Source organism: Takifugu rubripes, chromosome 1 (genome assembly GCF_901000725.2).
Source record: "Takifugu rubripes chromosome 1, fTakRub1.2, whole genome shotgun sequence".
In the NCBI taxonomy this organism is placed as follows: Eukaryota; Metazoa; Chordata; class Actinopteri; order Tetraodontiformes; family Tetraodontidae; genus Takifugu; species Takifugu rubripes.
The window spans coordinates 16775705-16795612 of NC_042285.1; the positions used below are offsets into that span (position 1 = coordinate 16775705).

The 19908-nt window shown below is 45.2% G+C and overlaps 3 protein-coding genes across 8 annotated transcripts; 1 reads left to right on the forward strand and 2 right to left on the reverse strand.

The window, feature by feature from the left end:
* Positions 1-258: 258 nt before the first annotated feature.
* coa5 (cytochrome C oxidase assembly factor 5) lies at positions 259-1172 on the forward strand. Its single transcript, XM_003961739.3, has 3 exons — positions 259-526; positions 863-946; positions 1056-1172. The coding sequence occupies exons 1-3, from the start codon at positions 425-427 to the stop codon at positions 1095-1097; spliced, it is 228 nt and encodes a 75-aa protein (XP_003961788.1). The 5' UTR covers positions 259-424; the 3' UTR covers positions 1098-1172.
* Positions 1173-1859: 687 nt separating this feature from the next.
* On the reverse strand, positions 1860-7230 carry LOC101063189 (inosine-uridine preferring nucleoside hydrolase). Of its 4 annotated transcripts, none has more exons than XM_029840770.1 (7): positions 7082-7230; positions 3746-3828; positions 3431-3618; positions 3002-3181; positions 2814-2925; positions 2607-2743; positions 1860-2510 (listed from the first exon to the last, which is right to left on the reverse strand). In XM_029840770.1, the coding sequence occupies exons 1-7, from the start codon at positions 7138-7140 to the stop codon at positions 2163-2165; spliced, it is 1107 nt and encodes a 368-aa protein (XP_029696630.1). In that variant the 5' UTR covers positions 7141-7230; the 3' UTR covers positions 1860-2162. The 4 variants fall into 4 exon arrangements, with proteins under 4 accessions (XP_029696630.1, XP_011606667.2, XP_029696639.1 ...); XM_011608365.2 differs by having other exon boundaries at positions 3746-3751; positions 7082-7191; XM_029840779.1 differs by having other exon boundaries at positions 3746-3866; positions 7082-7180.
* A 1352-nt stretch (positions 7231-8582) lies between these two features.
* Positions 8583-19536, reverse strand: inpp4aa (inositol polyphosphate-4-phosphatase type I Aa). Of its 3 annotated transcripts, none has more exons than XM_029840723.1 (24): positions 19352-19534; positions 15997-16235; positions 15830-15874; positions 14470-14588; positions 14255-14371; positions 14097-14176; positions 13913-14030; positions 13471-13561; positions 13229-13376; positions 12938-13068; positions 12703-12807; positions 12354-12462; positions 12243-12260; positions 11949-12135; positions 11545-11802; positions 11300-11447; positions 11084-11116; positions 10761-10933; positions 10539-10662; positions 10167-10434; positions 9929-10026; positions 9740-9852; positions 9501-9655; positions 8583-9387 (listed from the first exon to the last, which is right to left on the reverse strand). In XM_029840723.1, exons 2-24 carry the CDS (start codon positions 16094-16096, stop codon positions 9255-9257), a joined length of 2871 nt encoding a protein of 956 aa, XP_029696583.1. In that variant the 5' UTR covers positions 16097-16235; positions 19352-19534; the 3' UTR covers positions 8583-9254. The 3 variants fall into 3 exon arrangements, with proteins under 3 accessions (XP_029696583.1, XP_029696589.1, XP_029696594.1); XM_029840729.1 differs by lacking the exon at positions 19352-19534 and adding an exon at positions 17421-17552; XM_029840734.1 differs by lacking the exon at positions 12243-12260 and having other exon boundaries at positions 19352-19536.
* Between the last annotated feature and the right edge of the window lie 372 nt (positions 19537-19908).

Sequence of the window (19908 nt, forward strand, 5' to 3'; positions counted from 1 at the left end):
TAACAACGATTGGCTGCACTGGTTGAGCAAAACCATGAAGTCCAAAAGCATATAAAAACTCAATCAAATCACCCCCATTTTAATAGTCTATAACGTGAATTAATTGAACGAACAAGCATCCTAAACGTTTAGAGATCCTTTACAATTTGAGTCCCAGGAATAAACACGTTATTTGGAGGCGTGTTGTGAGAAATATAATAAAGTGGGCGTGTCTTGCCCTGTCTGCGTCTCTCCAGCTCAGCCAATCGACGTTACTTTGCGTTGTTCACTTCCTGTTTCCCGTCATGCCTTGTCCGAAATATGGCGGAATGCTTTTGCAATTACAGTCACTGCGATTAGAAGGTTTAGTTTTGTTTGTTTGTTTTAAAAAGAGTCCTACTTCGCAGTTACTACGGTTGATGAGGGGTAAAAATATTCTTCAACAATGCCGAAATATTACGAAGATAAAGAAGAAGATAACAGAGCCTGCGCTGGAATCAAAGAGGATTTCAAAGCTTGTCTCCTTCAGCACGACTGTGTGTTAAAGGTACGGACGTCTACTAATGGTGGTGTTGTTGTTGCACCTTGTGTCTTAAGGTTACTCAAAATCTCGCTTCTAAATTGCCGTGGGCCTTAGCCATACATGACCTTCATTCCAATAAGAGTTTGCTCTGCACACACACATTCAGTTCGTAATCAACAATTGGGACGCAAATAAAATAAGTTCCAACGATTGTTTCAACTACATCTGTTGTATGATTTTACCCACGTGAACTAGGTCTCCTATAATGTTGAGTTGTGTAGGCAGTCAGATTCAGGCTGTTTTGCACTACAGGTTTGCAGGTGGGAAAATCCCAGTGAATTTTGTGTCTATATTTACCAGGAGGGGAAGTTACCCAGTCAATGTTTGAAGGAGGGCCACTGTAAAGCCTTGCAGACCTCCTTCTTTGAGTGTAAGAGGTCAATGGTAAGTTCTAATGATGTGCTTAAACTGACATTTTAATTTTTGCTGAAATTAAACCATTGCCGATATATATATTTTAAAAAAAAAAAAAAATGTTTTTCTTCTTAAACAGCTGGACACAAGATCGAGATTCAGAGGACGGAAAGGCTACTAAGGGACTCTGATCACTGTTGTTGGAATAAATAAAGATTGGATGGGTGGTAGCAGATACATTATATTGTCAAAAATATCCACTCACCCATCCAAATCATTGACCGCACATGTTAAATCAGGCACCTGGCGACTGCTTCTACAGGCTACTTCCACTTCTAATTGTGAAATAATGGGTCACTCTCAGGACATCAGTGATTTTCAGCATGGTACCGTGACAGGATGTCACTTGAGCAAAAGGTCTACTCTTGATCTTTCTTCGCTGCTCAATATCCCACGTGAAACTTTTAGTGGGATCTTAAAGTGGAAGCGATTGGGAACAACAGCAATTTGGTCACAAAGTGGTAGGCCTGGTAAAATCATTGAGCAGGGTTAGCAGATACCAAGGCGGAGAGTGAACAGAGGCCAAGCTCTTCCTGTTCCAACATTACTGGGCACCAGTGCACAAAGTATGGTCCATAAAGATGTGGATGAGGGAGTTTGGTGTGCAAGAACTTGACTGGCCAGCACAGCATTCTGATCTCAACAGAACACCTTCAGGATGAATTACAGCTGAGACTGAGCCAAGCTTTCACTTCCAATATCATACAGGTTCTTCAAACAATGATCAAAAATCAAACTCCTCCTCCTGGTGAGAAGCCTTCCCAGAAGAGATGAGGATGGAGTTGTGGTTAGACATATGAAACCCCATGAATTAAGAATGGAATTTTACTCAAGTTCATCTGTGTATGAAGACAGCTGAAGGAATACTTTTGGCAATGTAAAGTTTATATTGTAGATATGTTTAATTTCCAAGGGTCAGGGAAGACATGCTGGTCACAAAGGACTAATTTATATAGTATGAAAGAAGAAAAACCTGCACTTGCAGAAGGATAATCAACCAGTTCTATAAAGAAAACTTGCAACTGTCAAATGGATCGAGCAATTTCTGGATAAATACATGTAATCAATATAGAAACCAGATGTGTAAAGAGAGCTTGTTAAATGCTAAACTGAATACAATAAAAGTAATACAAACATTTGTAGTCATCTAAAAATTACATATACATGGAGGCCTCTGACTCTTCCATTATTTCAAAGAAGCCATCATCATCTGCTCAAACTTATTCAAGTCCACCTTCTTAATTATAAAAACGTTACAAGCCGTCTTCAGGAAGTCTGCAGTATCTACCACCATCATGCCTCGAGTGTGTGTGCCTGTCAGCTCAACGGTAACAGGATAATGGTCGCTTTCTATGATAAACGAGTCATCTATGGCAGCTGCCATAGCGTAGGAGTCGCAGGAAACGAATCCAGAACCTGCAACAAACTCTTTCTCAACCCTCTCAGATTTTGATGCATCCATGCTGTACTTGAAGATCTGCGCCATGAAACGAGCTTTGTGGGTGTCCTGTGCTAACCAGTCATCACAGAACTCCTGCCAGCACAAGGAAATTACAGTTCATTTATGCAATTACTCACAAAACTGCAGTGCAGATCTCCATATATGTTATTGTGTGAAGGGAAACTTTACCCAGCTCAGCTTGCTGTGGCAGGTAAACTCCCAACACGCCAAGTAGGTGGGACACTGGTATTCTTTTAGTACTATGTAAGCAGCTTCTGGATCTGCCGTGAAATTGAACTCGCCACATACGGTGGTGTTTCCTCGAGCTGATCAGACAGAAACAGGAATTGGAGAATGTAGACAGGAAAGTGGCACTCAAGTCTTGATTTCACTGACACTCAGTGTTGCCTCCCATGATATACAGCCCTCTCAATTTGCTCGGTAAGGATGGATCCATCCTCACAGCCAGAGCCAGGTTCGTGAGTGGTGCTGTGGCAACTAGAGAAACCTTAGGAACAAAACTTGGTTTCAAAGTTAAACAGAAGCATTTGACATTAACACCTGCACCTTAATGTGTCTCTCACCTTCCCTGGGTTCTCATTGATAATTCTGATCATAGCTGACACAGCACCCTCTTTCTGAACCATATCCAGACCAGGGGCATTTGCATCAGGAACATCTCCCAGGCCATCATATCCATGGAAGTGTCCTGCATCAATGGCGTTCCCCAGGAGGGGTTTAGCAGCACCCTTAAATACTGGAATCTGTCATGTGAGAAGAAGGAAGAGAACTCAGAACAAGACAAAATAAGCCACATATGGCTGGGTTTCTAGTGTCCTCTTTCAAATCGCTTGTAAAACCCACTTTTACCGTCTGGCATTTCTCGGAACCATTTTGATTTCATAGTGGATTGCATAATGTTGTCCCTGTTTGTTTGATTGCATTGTTTTGTTTTTACACACTTTGTAACTTGGTTTTGAAAGATTCTAAAAGAAATTTTAAAAATACATTACCTCCAGTTTATTGCAGGCCTGCAGGACTCGCAGTGTATTCTTACACACATTTTCCACAGTAGTGTTTCCGTGCACACAGGTGATGCCCAGGAGCTCCACATTGGGTGCAGCTAGAGCTAACATGATGGCCTGTGCATCATCCACCCCACAGTCTACATCCACCAGTAGCAGCTTCTTCATCGTGGACCCTGAAAGTAAAGTCCATTTATTACCAGCAGTCTAGTGAAACAAAAACTACACTTCACGTTTAATAGAACATTCTGTGGTAAGCATAATCATTTAAAACAAAAGTAAACACATTTCAAAAACACCTGCCTGTAGCTGAATAAGATTTAGTGCGATTTGTGCCAAGCGTTCCTCTTTCTCTCACAGGTGTCAACCAGCGATAGTCGAATGACCTTTGAGTATAGAAAAATCAAGGGGAAAAAAGTGGACACTGACCAAAGTAGAAAGAAAAGTTAATATTTACCTCGGGGGAGTGGGTGAAAGAGGACTATTGTTAATTATTCTTTTTCTACGTTTAATATGTTTGTGTTAAAAAAAACACACAACATTTTTTATTGAATCTATAAAACACTATTTTCCATGTATTTTGTATACAGTGATCCCTCGTTTATCGCGGGAGTTGCGTTCCAAAAATAACACGCGAAAAGTGAAATCCGTGAAGTAGTCAGCTTCATTTTTTTTATTATTTTACAATGCAATACTGAACTATAGAATGAAACCAAAAATCAAAACCTGTTTTAAAGCCCAAAATTTGTTTAAAACAATAATTTTAATCTAGTAATACAAGGTTAGGCCGCAGATCGATGATCGACTTTGTGGTTGTGTCATCGGATTTGCGGCCGCATGTACTGGACACTCGGGTGAAGAGAGGGGCGGAGCTGTCAACTGATCACCACCTGGTGGTGAGTTGGCTCCGATGGTGGGGAAGGATGCCGGACAGACCTGGCAGGCCCAAACGTGTTGTGAGGGTCTGCTGGGAACGCCTGGCAGAGTCCCCTGTCAGAAGAAGCTTCAACTCACGCCTCCGGGAGAGCTTTGACCATGTCCCGGGGGAGGCGGGGGACATTGAGTCCGAGTGGACCGTGTTCCGTGCCTCCATTGTTGAGGCAGCTGACCGGTGCTGTGGCCGCAAGGTGGTTGGTGCCTGTCGTGGCGGCAATGCCCGAACCCGCTGGTGGACACCAGCGGTGAGGGATGCCGTCAAGCTGAAGAAGGAGTCGTATCGGGCCTTACTGGCCTGTGGGACTCCTGAGGCAGCAGATGGGTACCGGCACGCCAAGCGGAGTGCAGCTACGGCGGTTGCCGAGGCAAAAACTCGGGCATGGGAAGAGTTCGGTGAGGCCATGGAGAACGACTTTCGGACGGCCTCGAAAAGGTTCTGGACCACCATCCGGCGTCTGAGGAGGGGAAAGCAGTGCACTGTCAACGCTGTGTATAGTGGTGATGGTGTGCTGCTGACCTCAACTCGGGATGTTGTGGATCGGTGGAAGGAATACTTCGAGGACCTCCTCAATCCCACCAACACGCCTTCCAGTGAGGAAGTAGGGCCTGGGGACCTGGAGATGGGCTCTCGTATCTCCGGGGCTGAAGTTGCCGAGGTAGTTAAAAAACTCCTCGGTGGCAAGGCCCCGGGGGTGGATGAGATCCGCCCAGAGTCCCTTAAGGCTCTGGATGTTGTAGGGCTGTCGTGGTTGACTCGACTCTGCAACATCGCGTGGACATCGGGGGCAGTGCCGCTGGATTGGCAGACCGGGGTGGTAGTCCCTCTTTTTAAGAAGGGGGACCGGAGGGTGTGTTCCAACTATAGGGGGATCACACTCCTCAGCCTCCCTGGTAAGGTCTATTCAGGGGTACTGGAGAGGAGGGTCCGCCGGATAGTCGAACCTCGGATTCAGGAGGAGCAATGTGGTTTTCGTCCTGGGCGTGGAACAGTGGACCAGCTCTACACCCTCAGCAGGGTCTTCGAGGGTGCATGGGAGTTTGCCCAACCAGTCCACATGTGTTTTGTGGACTTGGAGAAGGCATTCGACCGTGTCCCTCGGGGGGTCCTGTGGGGGGTCCTCCGAGAGTATGGGGTGTCGGGCCCGCTGATACGGGCCATCCGCTCCCTGTACGATCGGTGCCAGAGTTTGGTCCGAATTGCTGGCAGTAAGTCGAACTCGTTTCCGGTGAGGGTTGGCCTCCGCCAGGGCTGCCCTTTGTCACCGATTCTGTTCAGAATTTTTATGGACAGAATTTCTAGGTGCAGTCATGGTGTTGAGGGGATCCGGTTTGGTGACCTCAGGATCGCGTCTCTGCTTTTTGCGGATGATGTGGTCCTGTTGGCTTCATCGGCCCGTGACCTCCAACTATCACTGGATCGGTTCGCCGCCACCTGTGAAGCGGCTGGGATGAGAATCAGCACCTCCAAATCCGAGGCCATGGTTCTCGACCGGAAAAAGGTGGAGTGCCTTCTCCGGGTAAAGGAGGAGATCCTGCCCCAAGTGGAGGAGTTTAAGTACCTCGGGGTCTTGTTCACGAGTGGGGGAAGAATGGAGCGGGAGATCGACAGGCGGATCGGTGCGGCGTCTGCAGTAATGCGGACTCTGCACCGGTCCGTTGTGGTGAAGAGAGAGCTGAGCCGAAAGGCGAAGCTCTCGATTTACCGGTCGATCTTCGTTCCTACCCTCACCTATGGTCATGAGCTTTGGGTCATGACCGAAAGAACAAGATCACGGGTACAAGCGGCTGAAATGAGCTTCCTCCGTAGGGTGGCTGGGCTCTCCCTTAGAGATAGGGTGAGAAGCTCTGCCATCCGGGAGGAGCTCGGAGTAGAGTCGCTGCTCCTCCGCGTTGAGAGGAGCCAGATGGGGTGGCTTGGGCATCTAGTCAGGATGCCCCCTGGACGCCTCCCTGGTGAGGTGTTCAGGGCATGTCCCTCCGGTAGGAGACCCCCGGGGAGACCCAGGACACGTTGGAGAGACTATGTCTCTCGACTGGCCTGGGAACGCCTGGGGATCCCTCCGGATGAGCTGGAGGAGGTGGCTGGGGAGAGGGAAGTCTGGGCTTCTCTCCTTAGGCTGCTACCCCCGCGACCCGACCCGGATAAGCGGTAGAGAATGGATGGATGGATGGATGGATAATACAAGGTTGGAAACATTGTCACTGGCGTATTTCACGGTCCCAGCTGTGCCTCTTCGTCCTGACTCCGCTCCGCTGGAGCGTCTGTTTCTACTGAAGGCGCAGGAGTCTTTCTCCGAGAGAAGAACATTGTTATGGGAAGTTGTTGGCGCTCTTTCTTTTTCTGAGCAAGAAGATTTTTATAAACGGATATGCCACCTTCGATTATATTTGAGAACTGCAATGAACGACTCGCAAAAAAAATCCGTGAAGCAGCGAAGCCGTGAAAGATGAAACGCGATATAGCGAGGGATCACTGTATTTTTAAAAGAATATATTGTTAAATTGAAATTGTATTTTAAAAAACGGGTTTCAAGTTCAACGCTAGAGGTTTCCGGCGGAGCATTTATCAATGAACACTGCCAAAGATGCTTACGAAAGATGCAAGAGAAATAAGCTAATTTGCTAGCTGTCGAAAAGAATAATTTGACGTGTCCATATATTTTTTTGTACAGCAGTGACGTGTGCGGGCGACCTTTGTCTCACCTTCTCGCAGAGTTGCGGAAAACATGACAAGAGACAACGCACCGAGCAGTCACCCACATGAACACCGTCGGCAGGACGTCTCCACACGGAAGACATTAGAGACGGGACAGCGGACGTGGGTACAGTGAAGGTGGGGGAACAGTCAGCTCTCACTCTGTTAGCACTTATGAAGACGTCTTTAGCGAAACAAATTCAATTATGTTTTTCCTCCCTCAGCAAAGATTTACTTTATTTTCCTCACAAATATGGGGTCTGTTCTTGTGACAGGAATATGCAATATGTTTCCCCTAACTATAACAAAAAACAGACAAAATGAAGCTGAGGTGAATCTTCTTTCGAACTTGACAATCTATCATGTGATGTCACTTCCCTTTATTTTCATACAGGGATTATTTAAAGATTAAACGCGTTTGTCTTTTAAACTATTCGTTGTACTTATATTATACATTTTAATTTTCAGACAGTTAAAAAAATCACTTCGAAATAGTTTATATAAGGTAAACCTGCTAATTTCAGGAACCATGTCCTGCAATTCACGCACACACTCATTGAACGTTGATAATTTATTCAGGATCCACTTTTACTTCATAACATGAGCATATCCAAAACAGTCCCCTCCGACCAGTTTGTATACATAATCAATCAGAGCAGGTTCGAGATATACTCACTAATAATGGACAAAACTATTAGAGCATCAGGCCACTATAGCCATATTATCAGAAATAAGCAAATAAGATTTCCAAAATAAAATCAACTGTCTATGTTTTGTACAATAAAGTACACTGGAGCCTTTAAAATGACAACATGATGTTCTGCGAAAGAATGTGAAATACGTTACTATGTTTTAAGCAGTGCTTTAAACTTTAATATTATAATCTATACAGATTTTGCGTAATAACCATGCACGTCCAATCAATTTAGTCTGCATAACTCAACTGTGTGTTCTAAAATTCAAAAGACAATCTTAAAAATAAGTCAGAAATACTTTCAAGCAACTATGTCGCTCGCATACAACCTGCAGCAATGGCCTCAACAGCCTCAGAACTATTTAGATTTGTGAACCAGTTCCCACCAATGGTACCCCATGGTAGAAAAACAAAACTAAAACTGAAAGGACTCCATTGTGAGAAACACATCAGAGATCCATGCCTGATATGTTCTTCTTAAACAGCTGTGGTAGACATAAACTGGAATGTTTCTGTGGCTGAAGCTGAAAGAACAGAGAGAGAGTGGGAAGAAACAGACCTCAAATAAAAAGCATTTAAATAAAATTAGGCTGGTGCCATGATTTAGACAGTGTCATTCTCTTGCCCAGTGTTTGAAGAGAAGTTGAAAAGATGTCTATTTTGACCAATCTATTCATCTAAACAGAAATGCACTTGTCATGTTGGCTATTTGCAGTGATCTTTTTTTGGTATCTCCAAATTATGCAACTCGACTCAACTTCCTGCTCCATCTCATTTAAGTGGCATTTTTCCTATTCTGTTTTTTCTCTTCTCCATCAGGATCATGTCTTTTATGTGTAGGCAGTGTGTATCACAGTACAAACACAAATAAACAGTGCTGGGAACTATTTTCAAAGTTAGAACAATAACAATACAAAACAGAGCGGCTACAGTGTGATTCCTATGTGTTTAGAGGTTGGACACTATATCACTTACAAGCTACAGTTTGTTGGCTTTGGCTACTGACACAATTCTTCATGGTGTTTTTCCTGTGAGAGTTTCACTTTTAAAACAATTTGACAGCCTCGGCTGCAAGTTGGAGGTTGTTGCACAGGCCTGTGTTGTCAAACGACACGTGAGCACAGATATCGATAACACATGATCCCAAAGGAAAGTCCAACAGTTTCCTTCTAATGCTGTGCAGATTTCATCCTTCTAACTCTGTTGTAGTTGTGTCACGAGTGAACAAACTGTGGTAGAAATGGAATCAGGGCCCTCTGGCTGGAGGATCCCGGTCTTTGCTGATTGTGACTGTGAAGTTGATGTGGAAAAGGAATGGAACCTGCTGGAGCAGAGGGGAAGCTGCTTTAAAATCAACTAGAGTACTGGCACTTGGACATCGATCATCGATGGGGGGGTGGAGGGGGAGGTCTGAGCTCAAAACAAAAGGCTGTTGTTTCAGTTTGTGATGTGTCATCAGTTTGTTTCCTTCACTTAGAAGAATTCCCTTAGGTCTCGACCTTCCCGTAGGTCCCCTCTGGAGGGCGATACTGTTTGGGGAAGGCTTTAAGCTGAAGGGAGTTAAAGGCATATTTGCGACATCCCACGTTCTTCATGGTGTTCTCTCGTCTGCAGCCCTCGCTGTGGAGAAACAAGCCACAGGTTATCTCCTTATTTAGGACTGCTTTGATGAGCTTTTAATGGTGGTGTAATCGCAGCTGTGAGGTTTATAACATTCAGGATTATCAGCTGACCTGCGCATACAGTCCAAGGCCTGGTAGAAGACCTGTGGGGCGAGGGCGTGTTCTTGCTGCAGGACCTGACACTGCTCCAGGGTCACCGACATGGCTGTGCGGTCTTTGGCGCTCTTGCAGCTAGTAAAACGCACTCCGTTTAGTCGTCGACATGCCTTCAGAGGTTGGAAACAGAAAACAGATGAGTAAGACAGAGCCTTTAAGACCTGAAGCATAAAGGGTAGCAGAAATGAGCACACCTCGGCAGCTTGCCACAGAATCTCCACATTCTTGCTTTTTTTGGCTTTTACATTTTGACCTAGCAGTTTCAGCAGCTCTGGTAGGCTGGTGGTGCTGTGGGAGCGAGGAAGGGCTAAGGAGAGCAAAGAAGAAGAACAATGAATTGAGGAAGCAAAGTTTTCTGTCTGACAAGTGTGAAGTGAACTCACAATCTTCAGGCAGGACCTCTTTAAACTGGTCGTAATACGACTGGAGGCGAGTCATGCTCTCCATGTTGATCACGTCTTGTAATGATGAGTCTCCAAACCTGGAAAATTATATATATAACAGAATATATAACTAATTCAGACAATTTGAAAGTCAAAACACACAAGAGTTTCCAAGTGTTGAGGGGCTCTGGGGTCCTAAAACAACAGTTATACAATAAACTGTTCTTTTCTAACTCACTTCTCGGCCAGTGTCTGCTGTTCGTTGATCCCAACATTAAAAAGGACAGGCTGCACACGGAGAAGCATCCCATTTTGGATCTCCCGGGGCAGCATGTCAAACATCACCCCGGGCATCGGAATCCTGACATTGAAGCCGTTCCTATTCCCTGTGATCACAGGCAGCATGTCTGGGGCGAAACCCGAAGTGGCTTGTGTAACTTTGAAGGTGACGTTTCTCAGGTCCATCACTCCGACGCACATATCCTCCAGCATTGCCAGCTCCTCACCTTTAAGACAACAGAAGTCAGCACACACACTCTGCTTCTGAGGATGATGCACCTGTGGGTGCATCACTCATATCCAAGGTAGTCACTCATATCCCACACGTTACCATAAGTGCTCAGCAGGCCCTCATATTGCACCAGCAACCCGATAGTGTGTAGCTGGCGAAGGAATCCTGCGTCACAGAGACTGTTCCTCAGCTTGATAATGAACCCGCAGATCAGCGCCGTCAGCTGTAAGAGGCGCACACACACTTTATGGTAAGCCTTCAAATTCCAGTATACCATTTACAAGAGCTGTTACAGATAAAGAGAGGGAGATCTTAACAAACCGTCTGACAGAAGACCACGTCCCGGCGGTACTGCAGGGTGAGGCTGGTGGCGATGGTGGGGGCGCTGTCCTGCATCAGCAGGAACACCATGGCCTTTTTGGCCTTGTCACTCATCAGAGAGGCGCAGTCTGTCAGCGTGGTGAGCAGAGGGTACAGAGCTTCGCTCCACTCTCCTGTGGGGTTGGAGGTTCAAACGCACACATGTAGGACACATACAGGAACAAACTTGCTGATACATCCACTGAAGTGTGTGTGCGTGTGTGTGTGTGTGTTCTTGTTTTGCAGTGTCTGATGTTTATTAGTTTAGTAATTATTGCTCTCACCTGGAGAAGTTTTCTCTACTTCTGGGCTGCTGTCTGTGAGTGAGAGAGAGAAAGTAAGATGTGTCCAGATGTGGAGAGATCAATTTAGAATTAATCAGGCAGTAAGGCCAGACAGTTGACGATCAGGACATGAACAGGGAGCATTCTGGTGACAGAGTGATGCTCACTGTTGCTGAGCTAGAAGACACACAGCAACAGAGCTCTTTCTACTGGTACCTTTCCTCGCATTCTTCGGCTCCTCGTTGGCGAGAAGAAACACATCCTCAGAGCTACTGTCGCTCTGGAGTTTGTCTCTCTGCAGCAGCCTGTCCACCTTCTGAATGACACACTCCAGGCTCTTATCAACATTTAACCAAATCTTCTCCTACACACAAGCAAAGAATTCAAATAGTCAATGGTCAGTACATCTGAAAACACACATGAACCCAGGTACTGAAGGGGCAAACACACTCTTATCTTACCCACTCCTCCTCAGGCAAATCTGTTTGAAATGAGGAGCGCTTGTTTTTGGTGCCCTCTGCAGATGGTGAGGTGCCGGCACGGGAAGGGGAGGTGGAGTGGCGGGAAGGAGAGCGTGATGGAGAACGAGAGGAGGGTGAGAGAGAGGAAGAGGATGGGGATGGGGTGCCCTGCTGGGCGAGCTCTGGACGCGCAGCGGCCAAGGCCAGGATGGCCGTAGACAGAAGTTTGGAGTCGCACACCGTCACCAGCTGACGGGTCTGCAGGAGAAACATCAGAGGGAGGTGGGTAAAGATAAAAAGGTTCCATCAGAACTACAGCTTCATTTCAAAGGTGTGTAGAATAAATCTTGTCCTATCTGCACATATTTCTTATCAGAACGTTAAACCTGTGACCTAGTTCCCACCTTCTCTTTCAGGATGGTGAGGGTTCTCTCCAAAGCATTGGCTGAGCGGTCCTTGGCGGCTCGAGACAGGCGTTCGGTGTAATAGCACACCTGCGTCTTCAGAGTGTTAATCTGAGCGATTAGCTCCTTCGCTTTCACAATGTCCTGAGGCTGGTACACCATTCTCTTAGAGGCAGCAGAGCTCTGGCTGTGTTTGGAAGAAAATGGCACAAAATAGAAATAAATTGTGCAACTAACAAACAAAGCTACCCTAACGAGCTGGTGCACATGCCCACAACAAATATAATAGCTCACCTTTCCTCCTCATAAGTGCTGATTATGTATGGCAAAAAAATAATTTCAAAAAAGACTATTAATTTCTCTGTAAATCGACATGGAAGTGTGTATGATCTGCTTTCCACTCACTTCTTCCTGGCTTCTTCAAGCTTGTGCAGCAATTTGCGGAGGCCGCAGCCTTTAAAGCCCTGATGATGTGCAGCAGGAGCACCAATAGTCACCACGTCATAGGTGCGGTCTAATCGTAGGAGAGTAAAAAAAAAATGAGACAGACAACGGAAAAAGAACGACTGAATTAAACAATATATAGGAATTTCAATATAAATTTTCACAGGGAACAAGTCCTCTGACACATTCGCTCACCACTAACATTGCTGGCGTTAGCTGCTTAGCATAATTCTAGTAAATATTTCTGAAAAACCACACAGACAGATCTTTAAAATACAGACAGGTAGAAATGCAGCAATAAAGGACCAACCATAGCCAGCCTCTCCCTGCACTCTCATCCTTTGGACATGCAGGTTTGTAGGAATAAACTCTAATTTCCTCTCAGCTTTCAAGGTGCTTGACTTAAATGAAGGACCTGGGAGACAGAAGCAGAGGATATTTCACATTTAAAAAGGCTGAGCTATTAAAAATTACACATAATAATGAAACCTGAGACTCTTTTGACTGAGTAACATGACTCTGCAATGCTTGTTTATATCTCTCACCTTTGTATTCGTGCAGGTCACTTATGGTCTCCTGGTAAGTCAGGATAATGGTCTGATACTGAGTGATGATCTGCCTCCTGAGGTTCTCCCAGCATGGAGACAGCTCCCCCAGTTCCTCCAGCTCACACACTCTGCACACCACACAAATACAATTAAACAACAGACTTCATGTTGAGTCACTGTGGAGCTCCCAGTAGCTCAGCAGCATCCTCAGTAAACAATAAGCGTGTGGAGGAGGTTGACTCCTCACAAATCTTTGTGTTCATGCATAAAATAACTTTGAGATGTAACCTGACAGCATCTTCCTCCAGCAGCAGTTTGACAAACTGCCGGGGAACATGGAGGGACAGCACGCTCTCCGCCATCTGCTCCAAGATGCGAAGGTGGTTACCGTCCGTGGTGGGGAAGCGGTAAGTTCGGGACATGACACCTCCAAATGCTAAAAAGAGGCGTAACGTGTCGAAGTCATGACAACCCGCAGCTAAGACTTCCACAAGTGGCTGAGACATGTAGGAATAATCACAGTCACTCACCAGCCTTCAGCAGAAGGTCTTTGAACAAAGACGAAGACCTGGATTTGATGCCTACAGACTCAGTCAGACTTTCATCCACAGGCAGAACCATCTGATCCAAAAACATAAAAGATTTAATGAGAAAACTAAAACTTAGTCCCTCATCCATACTCGTGACAGCAGAGACAGTTTAATGGAAAATGTTATCTATCCCTAACCCCAGATTACTTTCTGCTATGCTGCAGCAGCGACCTCTAATCTGAAGCCCCGTTCTCCCCAGTTGTGCTCCCACCTGCAGTCCTGCAGCACAGGGTGCATCCGTCCCAGAAGTGGGTCAACGTCATAATGAAAGAAGCCAGATAATAATCGCAGAACAGCTCATACCAGACACAACGGAACCAAATATTTAGCTTTTGAGCCTTTAATATCACATACACAGAAACAGCAGCTGAGGACCACTCACCCGCCCATTAACAGTGTCTCCTCTCTGTAATCGGGGAACTGGTGCTCTCTGTTCCCGCTTTTCCTCCACCTGCCAGGCAATGACGGTGATGTTTCCCACTCTCTCGTTCTCAGCTGACCTGTCCCACAGCGACACTACGTAAATGAACGCCCCCCCAAACTCCCCATCAGGTTTGTCTTCTTACCTGAGTGTCAGGTGCAGTCTGTGGTGCTTGTCCTGCAGCAGCTCTTTCACAGAAAACATGGAGGATCCCAGCATGTACATCTAACAAATACAGAGAAGGTTTAAGGATTTGACTAATCCCTGGAGTTTTTTTCAGGGGAGAGAAGGCGGATTGCTTACGGTGCCCTGTGAGCGGTCCTTTACATCATAGACAGAAAGCTTGACCTGAGTCTGCTGAGTGATCATAGAGTCCTGGAAGAATGCGATGCTGCTCAGGTAGATGGGATTACTGGTGGCCTGGTGACGAAGCCAGACAGAAAGAGGTGAGCTGGTTCCAAGTCTGCATCAGAAGTAAGTAAAAATGAAGGAGGGAAGGCAGGCAGCAGAAATCCTACTTCTATGATTTCAGTCTGAGCATGCTTGGTCCAGAAGGCCTGAGGTGGAGTGGTGCAGCTGACAGCAACAAAGCTGGTTGGTTTGCGATCCAGAGTGGGGGTGATCAGCTCACTGCAGGCTGCAGATGCACAAACAGAGATTACAAAACAATGTCAGCTACTGGTCTCTAATCCTAGGCTATGGGAGAAGGATCTCACACTACTTGGGTGTTGTTAGTCCACGATAAGCTGCAGCGATTTATGATGATACTCTCCACTTAAACGGGGGATATAAAGTAAAATCCCTCCACGCAAATGATGCTGATTTTGTCTTAGAAATGACCATTATAATAGACCAAGTCTGCAATACTGACACGCCATCCCAAATCCTATCAGCAGTTATCAGCAGTTATCATCTTGCAGCTACAGTGACAAAATAAAATCAATATCTGCTGCAGAGAAATTCAGCTTCATGTTATGCACCATCATTTTTTAAGAAAATATTCATTGATAGTATGGTTATTCTAATTAATTCTTAATAAATCAGTTAAATAAATGAGTGAATTACTTATATTTTGGACACACAACAATTACTGTTAGTGAAGTTGACCTCTGCATTTAACCCCTCCTTCTTATACACCAGTAATAAACACACACAAGCCAGACAGCACTGTGTCCGCAGACAAATGGGCGGCCTTGCTAATGGGCACCTCAACACATGAGCTGTCCCAGGATTTGAACCGTCAACTGCCCAGTAAACAGATTAATACATTTCCTCTGGGCAATGAGCTTCCCAGTTATGTCATGTGTAACAGGAAAACTGAGACAAGGTCGGGATGTGCTGTGCTGAACTGCAGGTAAGCTCAAGTGTAGCTGGGATCAGAACACTAGGGACATAAATATACTCCAATATCAGTTAGAAATTGCATTATAAAATTATTTTTGAAACAAATACGTCCACATTACTGACACAAGTCACTATTATAAATACCGTAGATGAGGACCCTTTCCTGATGAAGTTATGAACAAAGTTAGTCTGACTGATGTTTCAATTTAATACCCCACAGAGAACTTTCACTGTTCTGTTACCTATAGCAACCAATGCTAGGCAGCTAATCTGAAATCAGAAAGGAGAATGATCGCGTAAATTTACAAAGTTCCAATAAAAAGTGACTCTAACATGCTAACATGTTGCGTTATTTTAGCCACTCTAAACTTGGGCTCAATTCTGTGATGGTTTTGGTCATGAAATGTGTTTACAAGGCAAGTTGCCTTCATCGGTCACAGGAAAATACCACTGGCCTTTTCACATTTCATATTTTACCACTGATTTTCTAGGCAGGACAAAGGCAGCGTGTCTGTGAACTCTTCTTGAACTTACCCACACTGAACTCCAGCACGGGTTCGTCTGGATCCTGACTGTTGCCTGTGGGTGAGAGACACAGAGAGAGAGAGAGAGAGACAGCGAGAGAGAGAGGGGCCCATGATTTATCACCTTAGTATGTCGTTGCTGAACTCAGGTTACCATGGTAGCAGTTACTTAGTTACCTGACAGTGCTAGTCCCATCATCTCAGCGGAGAGATCAAATGTGTTGGCCCGGTAGACGGACCACGGCCGGTGGCGTGGGCTGCGCTCCTTCCCGGACATAGTTGGCTGTTGTTCACGCCGATGATTTTCCAATAAGAACAGAATGATGTGGAGGCGCCGATGATTAAACCGTCATCTGTCTCGTATGTTCGTGTCAGTGTCAAGTGTCAACGCCGTTACGCGTGTGTTGATGGTGAAGCTGGAAAGGGGGGACAAAGAAAACCGAGAATATAGAGTAGATCCTGTTCCGTCTCCATAGAAACAGGCAAGACAACATGTTGAGAGACATGTTTCTCATTATACAACAGACACTGAAATAATCAGGAATACTAGTAATGGAATACTTGAAATAACCCACATTTAGGTTGGTTTGGGTTCCTTACTGTGTTAAAAGTTATCATCTCAGTATGATTCTGCAATTTGAAGATATCTTCTGTCGCTAGTTCGACTTTCATTTCCTTTTATAATGAGCCAAAGTAAGCAGTGAGAGAAAGTTCACACAGCTGCAGGATAGAAACTTACAGAGCGAACTGACATATTTTCATCAGGTTAATCACCTTTTCCATCTATCATACATGAACATAACGCTTGAAATTACCAACAGAGCTTTAAATGTCGTTCATGTAGTAAAACACAAAATATCCAACACACAACTGTTCAGTATGCTAATATTTGACACCATGTTGTCTTAATATTTCTGAATTATTGAAATCAAACCAAACAGGTTTCACTCAAAGAGAATAACACAGTCACGGGCATCTTCTGGGTATCTGAGGCCACAGGTGTGTCTCACTACTGAAATTTCATAGGAATCAGTACAACTATAAATTATTACAAGAAAACACAATACTGAATTCAATTTCCATTTAAAAAACTAGTGTTCCAGTTTCATGGAAACAGTTCCAGGGCTCAATGGTCAGGAATGATTCTGTATGGGCTTCATATTTAATTACAAGCCTAAATTATAATCTGAGAGAGAGGTAGTTCTCCTTATAATCTCCTCAAACCACGCATGAGAGCTCAGCACAAGTGATAATGTTAGTTACACGTTGCAGCCGCGTCACCAGCAGAGGACCTGGCACCAGAGCAGGTTGAATAAGTGCACGTGGTAAAACAAGAATCAGTCATCTTGCAGGGAGGCTGACATCACTGAGGGGGAGACGCAGTTCATGCTCTTATCATAATGCTCCACCCGCAAAAACAACACCCAAAAAAGGATTAAGTGTGACGGCGCACTGACAAATAGACACAACTTTAGCACAATCATGAATGAAGAGACTGTGGAAGGCTAACAGGGACAACAAAGGAGGTCTGGTGACTAATCTGAGCTGGAAGCTGCTTCAAACGTCTCTTTCGTGCTCCTGCTACACAAATACTCACTCACCTCTGCACAGACCAAACGCCCTGAATGAACAGTCAACGTGTATCCTGATTGGCTGGGGAGACATCGATCGAGCAAGCGTTTTATCTCCTGTCCCTTAGAAATCCAGCGACAAAGGCAGCACAGCTGTGCCCGTGCCACTGTGCATTCAAGTGAAAGGACGACTTGTGGCGAGGTCTATTTATACACGTGCATCTGTGCTGACGTCAGGCGCCACAGTCAGACTCCAGCGTGACGCTCTGTCACTTTAATCTGCATTTTAGCTGCTTTGTGTGAGACCAAAGCAGATGACAATTACAGGGCTGCTGCTCTGCCTCATTAAGCTGCATGTGAGCGATCGTCAGCGGGAAACATTGTTTAACACGCCGCGCCATTTCAAAACGCCCGTGGGCACTGTGGGACGCTCTCTAGGAAGCCTAGGGTAGATCTAACGTTGAGCCGCGGGGAGCCGTGGATCATCACATTTGTTAAGGTCTGAAAGTGAAGCGAGACCAGAGGCCTGAGCGTGGAAATCAAATGAAAGGATCTGTTGTTGAACCGGATCAAGACAGCGATCAACACCTGTGGACCGCTGATCAGGTCCTTCATGCCTGTAGAATAAGAGAAAAATCGACCTGGATCTGTATGCCAAATTGTTTATGACCCGGTTTCTCTCCTAACAGATAAGCTAGCTGCTAACAGCATCATGTGTCCCTGAGGGAACATCTCTTCATCTTTATGTGACCTCTGACCTATATGGAAGCTTCGCCGCTTTAAGACTGGCGCACTGAGGTCGTGTTGTTTAGGGAGGAAAAGAGCAGATTCTGTCGGTAGCAAGTCCCCGGAGGAGGCCCGAAGACACACAAGATCCAGTTAGTCACACACTGGCGCCACACAGCTGCCTCCCCCCGATGCTCTCAGACGTGCTCCTCATATGTCCCCCAAAATGGCTCTTCGACCCCAAAATGGAACCTTTCCTGTGCCCCACTATAACCCCGATGCTCTTCTTAGTGTCAGTGTGACGATTCTGTTTCTGATTCTGAGCTTTGCCATCACGATATACTGTCCCTCCCATCTGACCTACAGGAACTGGTCTGTAAATGATACTCGAATCCATGGATCCTTTCTGATTATCTGATCAATGAGGATGTGCAAAATATGTTATACCCAGGAGAATATGTCAGAAAAAGGGGAGGAGAGATTAAAAACAGCCTTTTTAGTGATATCAAGAAAGAAATCTTTGATGATAACAAGTTTCATCCACAGAAACATGGACCCTTGGCTAACATTGGGGTGGAGCAGAAGATCCATTCAACCGTCAAAATAATCAGAAACAAAAATCATGCACGTGCAGAGAGACACAGGAGAAGATGGTAAGGAGCGCAGCATCCTTTATGTGCCTCTTTGTCATAAAAACTGTCACTCAACAGCCCAAGTCTAATCCCCACTCCTGTGGTGAGCACTTGCTAGGCCTGCAATGGCGTGACACACTGGTCCACAGGCAAAACCCCTGGTTTTAAATGGAGAACAGCCTGATTACAAGTAAAGGTTATTGTGCATAATCCTGCTTTAACGGGCGCAAAGCCGCTTGAAACTTTGAAACAGAGGTAACCAAAACCACGAATTTATGGCGATAACACTGGATGTGTTTGTTTATTGACAGTCGGACAGCGGACATTACGTCACAATATCTGATGATGCTCATTCATCAAAATATACCACACGTCTAAGAGGACGTGTGGTATATTTGTTTTGTGTTTCAGGTTGGAACAACCCATGTAAAAGAGCACAGAAAAAGCACAACATCCGAGATCTCTCTGTGACTGTAAACATGGTCCTGCAGCGGGGTGGCGCCCGGTTCCTGACGGCAGAATCTCTCAGCGTAAAAAATTCCAAAAGGAGAGGTGTCGACAGGCGACGTGAAACACAAAGAATCAGAAGGATCAACCACTCACCGTTTACAGGTGTATGAAACGTTCTTCTCGCAATGATGCGCATCCTGGCTGACAGTCGACGACGCCTCCAGGAGAGACTCGCCCTGGCTCCGGCACGCAGACGTAATACCGCTGCTGGCAGTAGTACAGCCCGCTCTCCACTGGGGGGCGCTGTCGGCGTGCTCTGGATTAAATAAGAACTGAATAAAATCCGCTTTATTTATTTGAACATCCTATAAATTTGACTCAAAAGTCCTAGAATGATACTAGGTTTTAAAGTTCAAGTAAATGATTCTTTGACTAAAATGATAATGAAAAACATTTTTCTTCTTACTTGAAACAAATCAGTTATCACATTATTACAGATGTTTCAGAAAAATAAACAATTTAATGGAACATTAACGCTTTACTGTAGAATTGAATTTAATAGATGTTTCAGTGATGTGTGTTGGGATGTGAGACAATCAGTGATGGGATAATAATATTTTCGATGTCCCAATATTCAATATTTATTTTATTTATGTACAATACTCGGGATATACTGTGAAATAAGTTTTACGCTAGATGTGATGGAACAC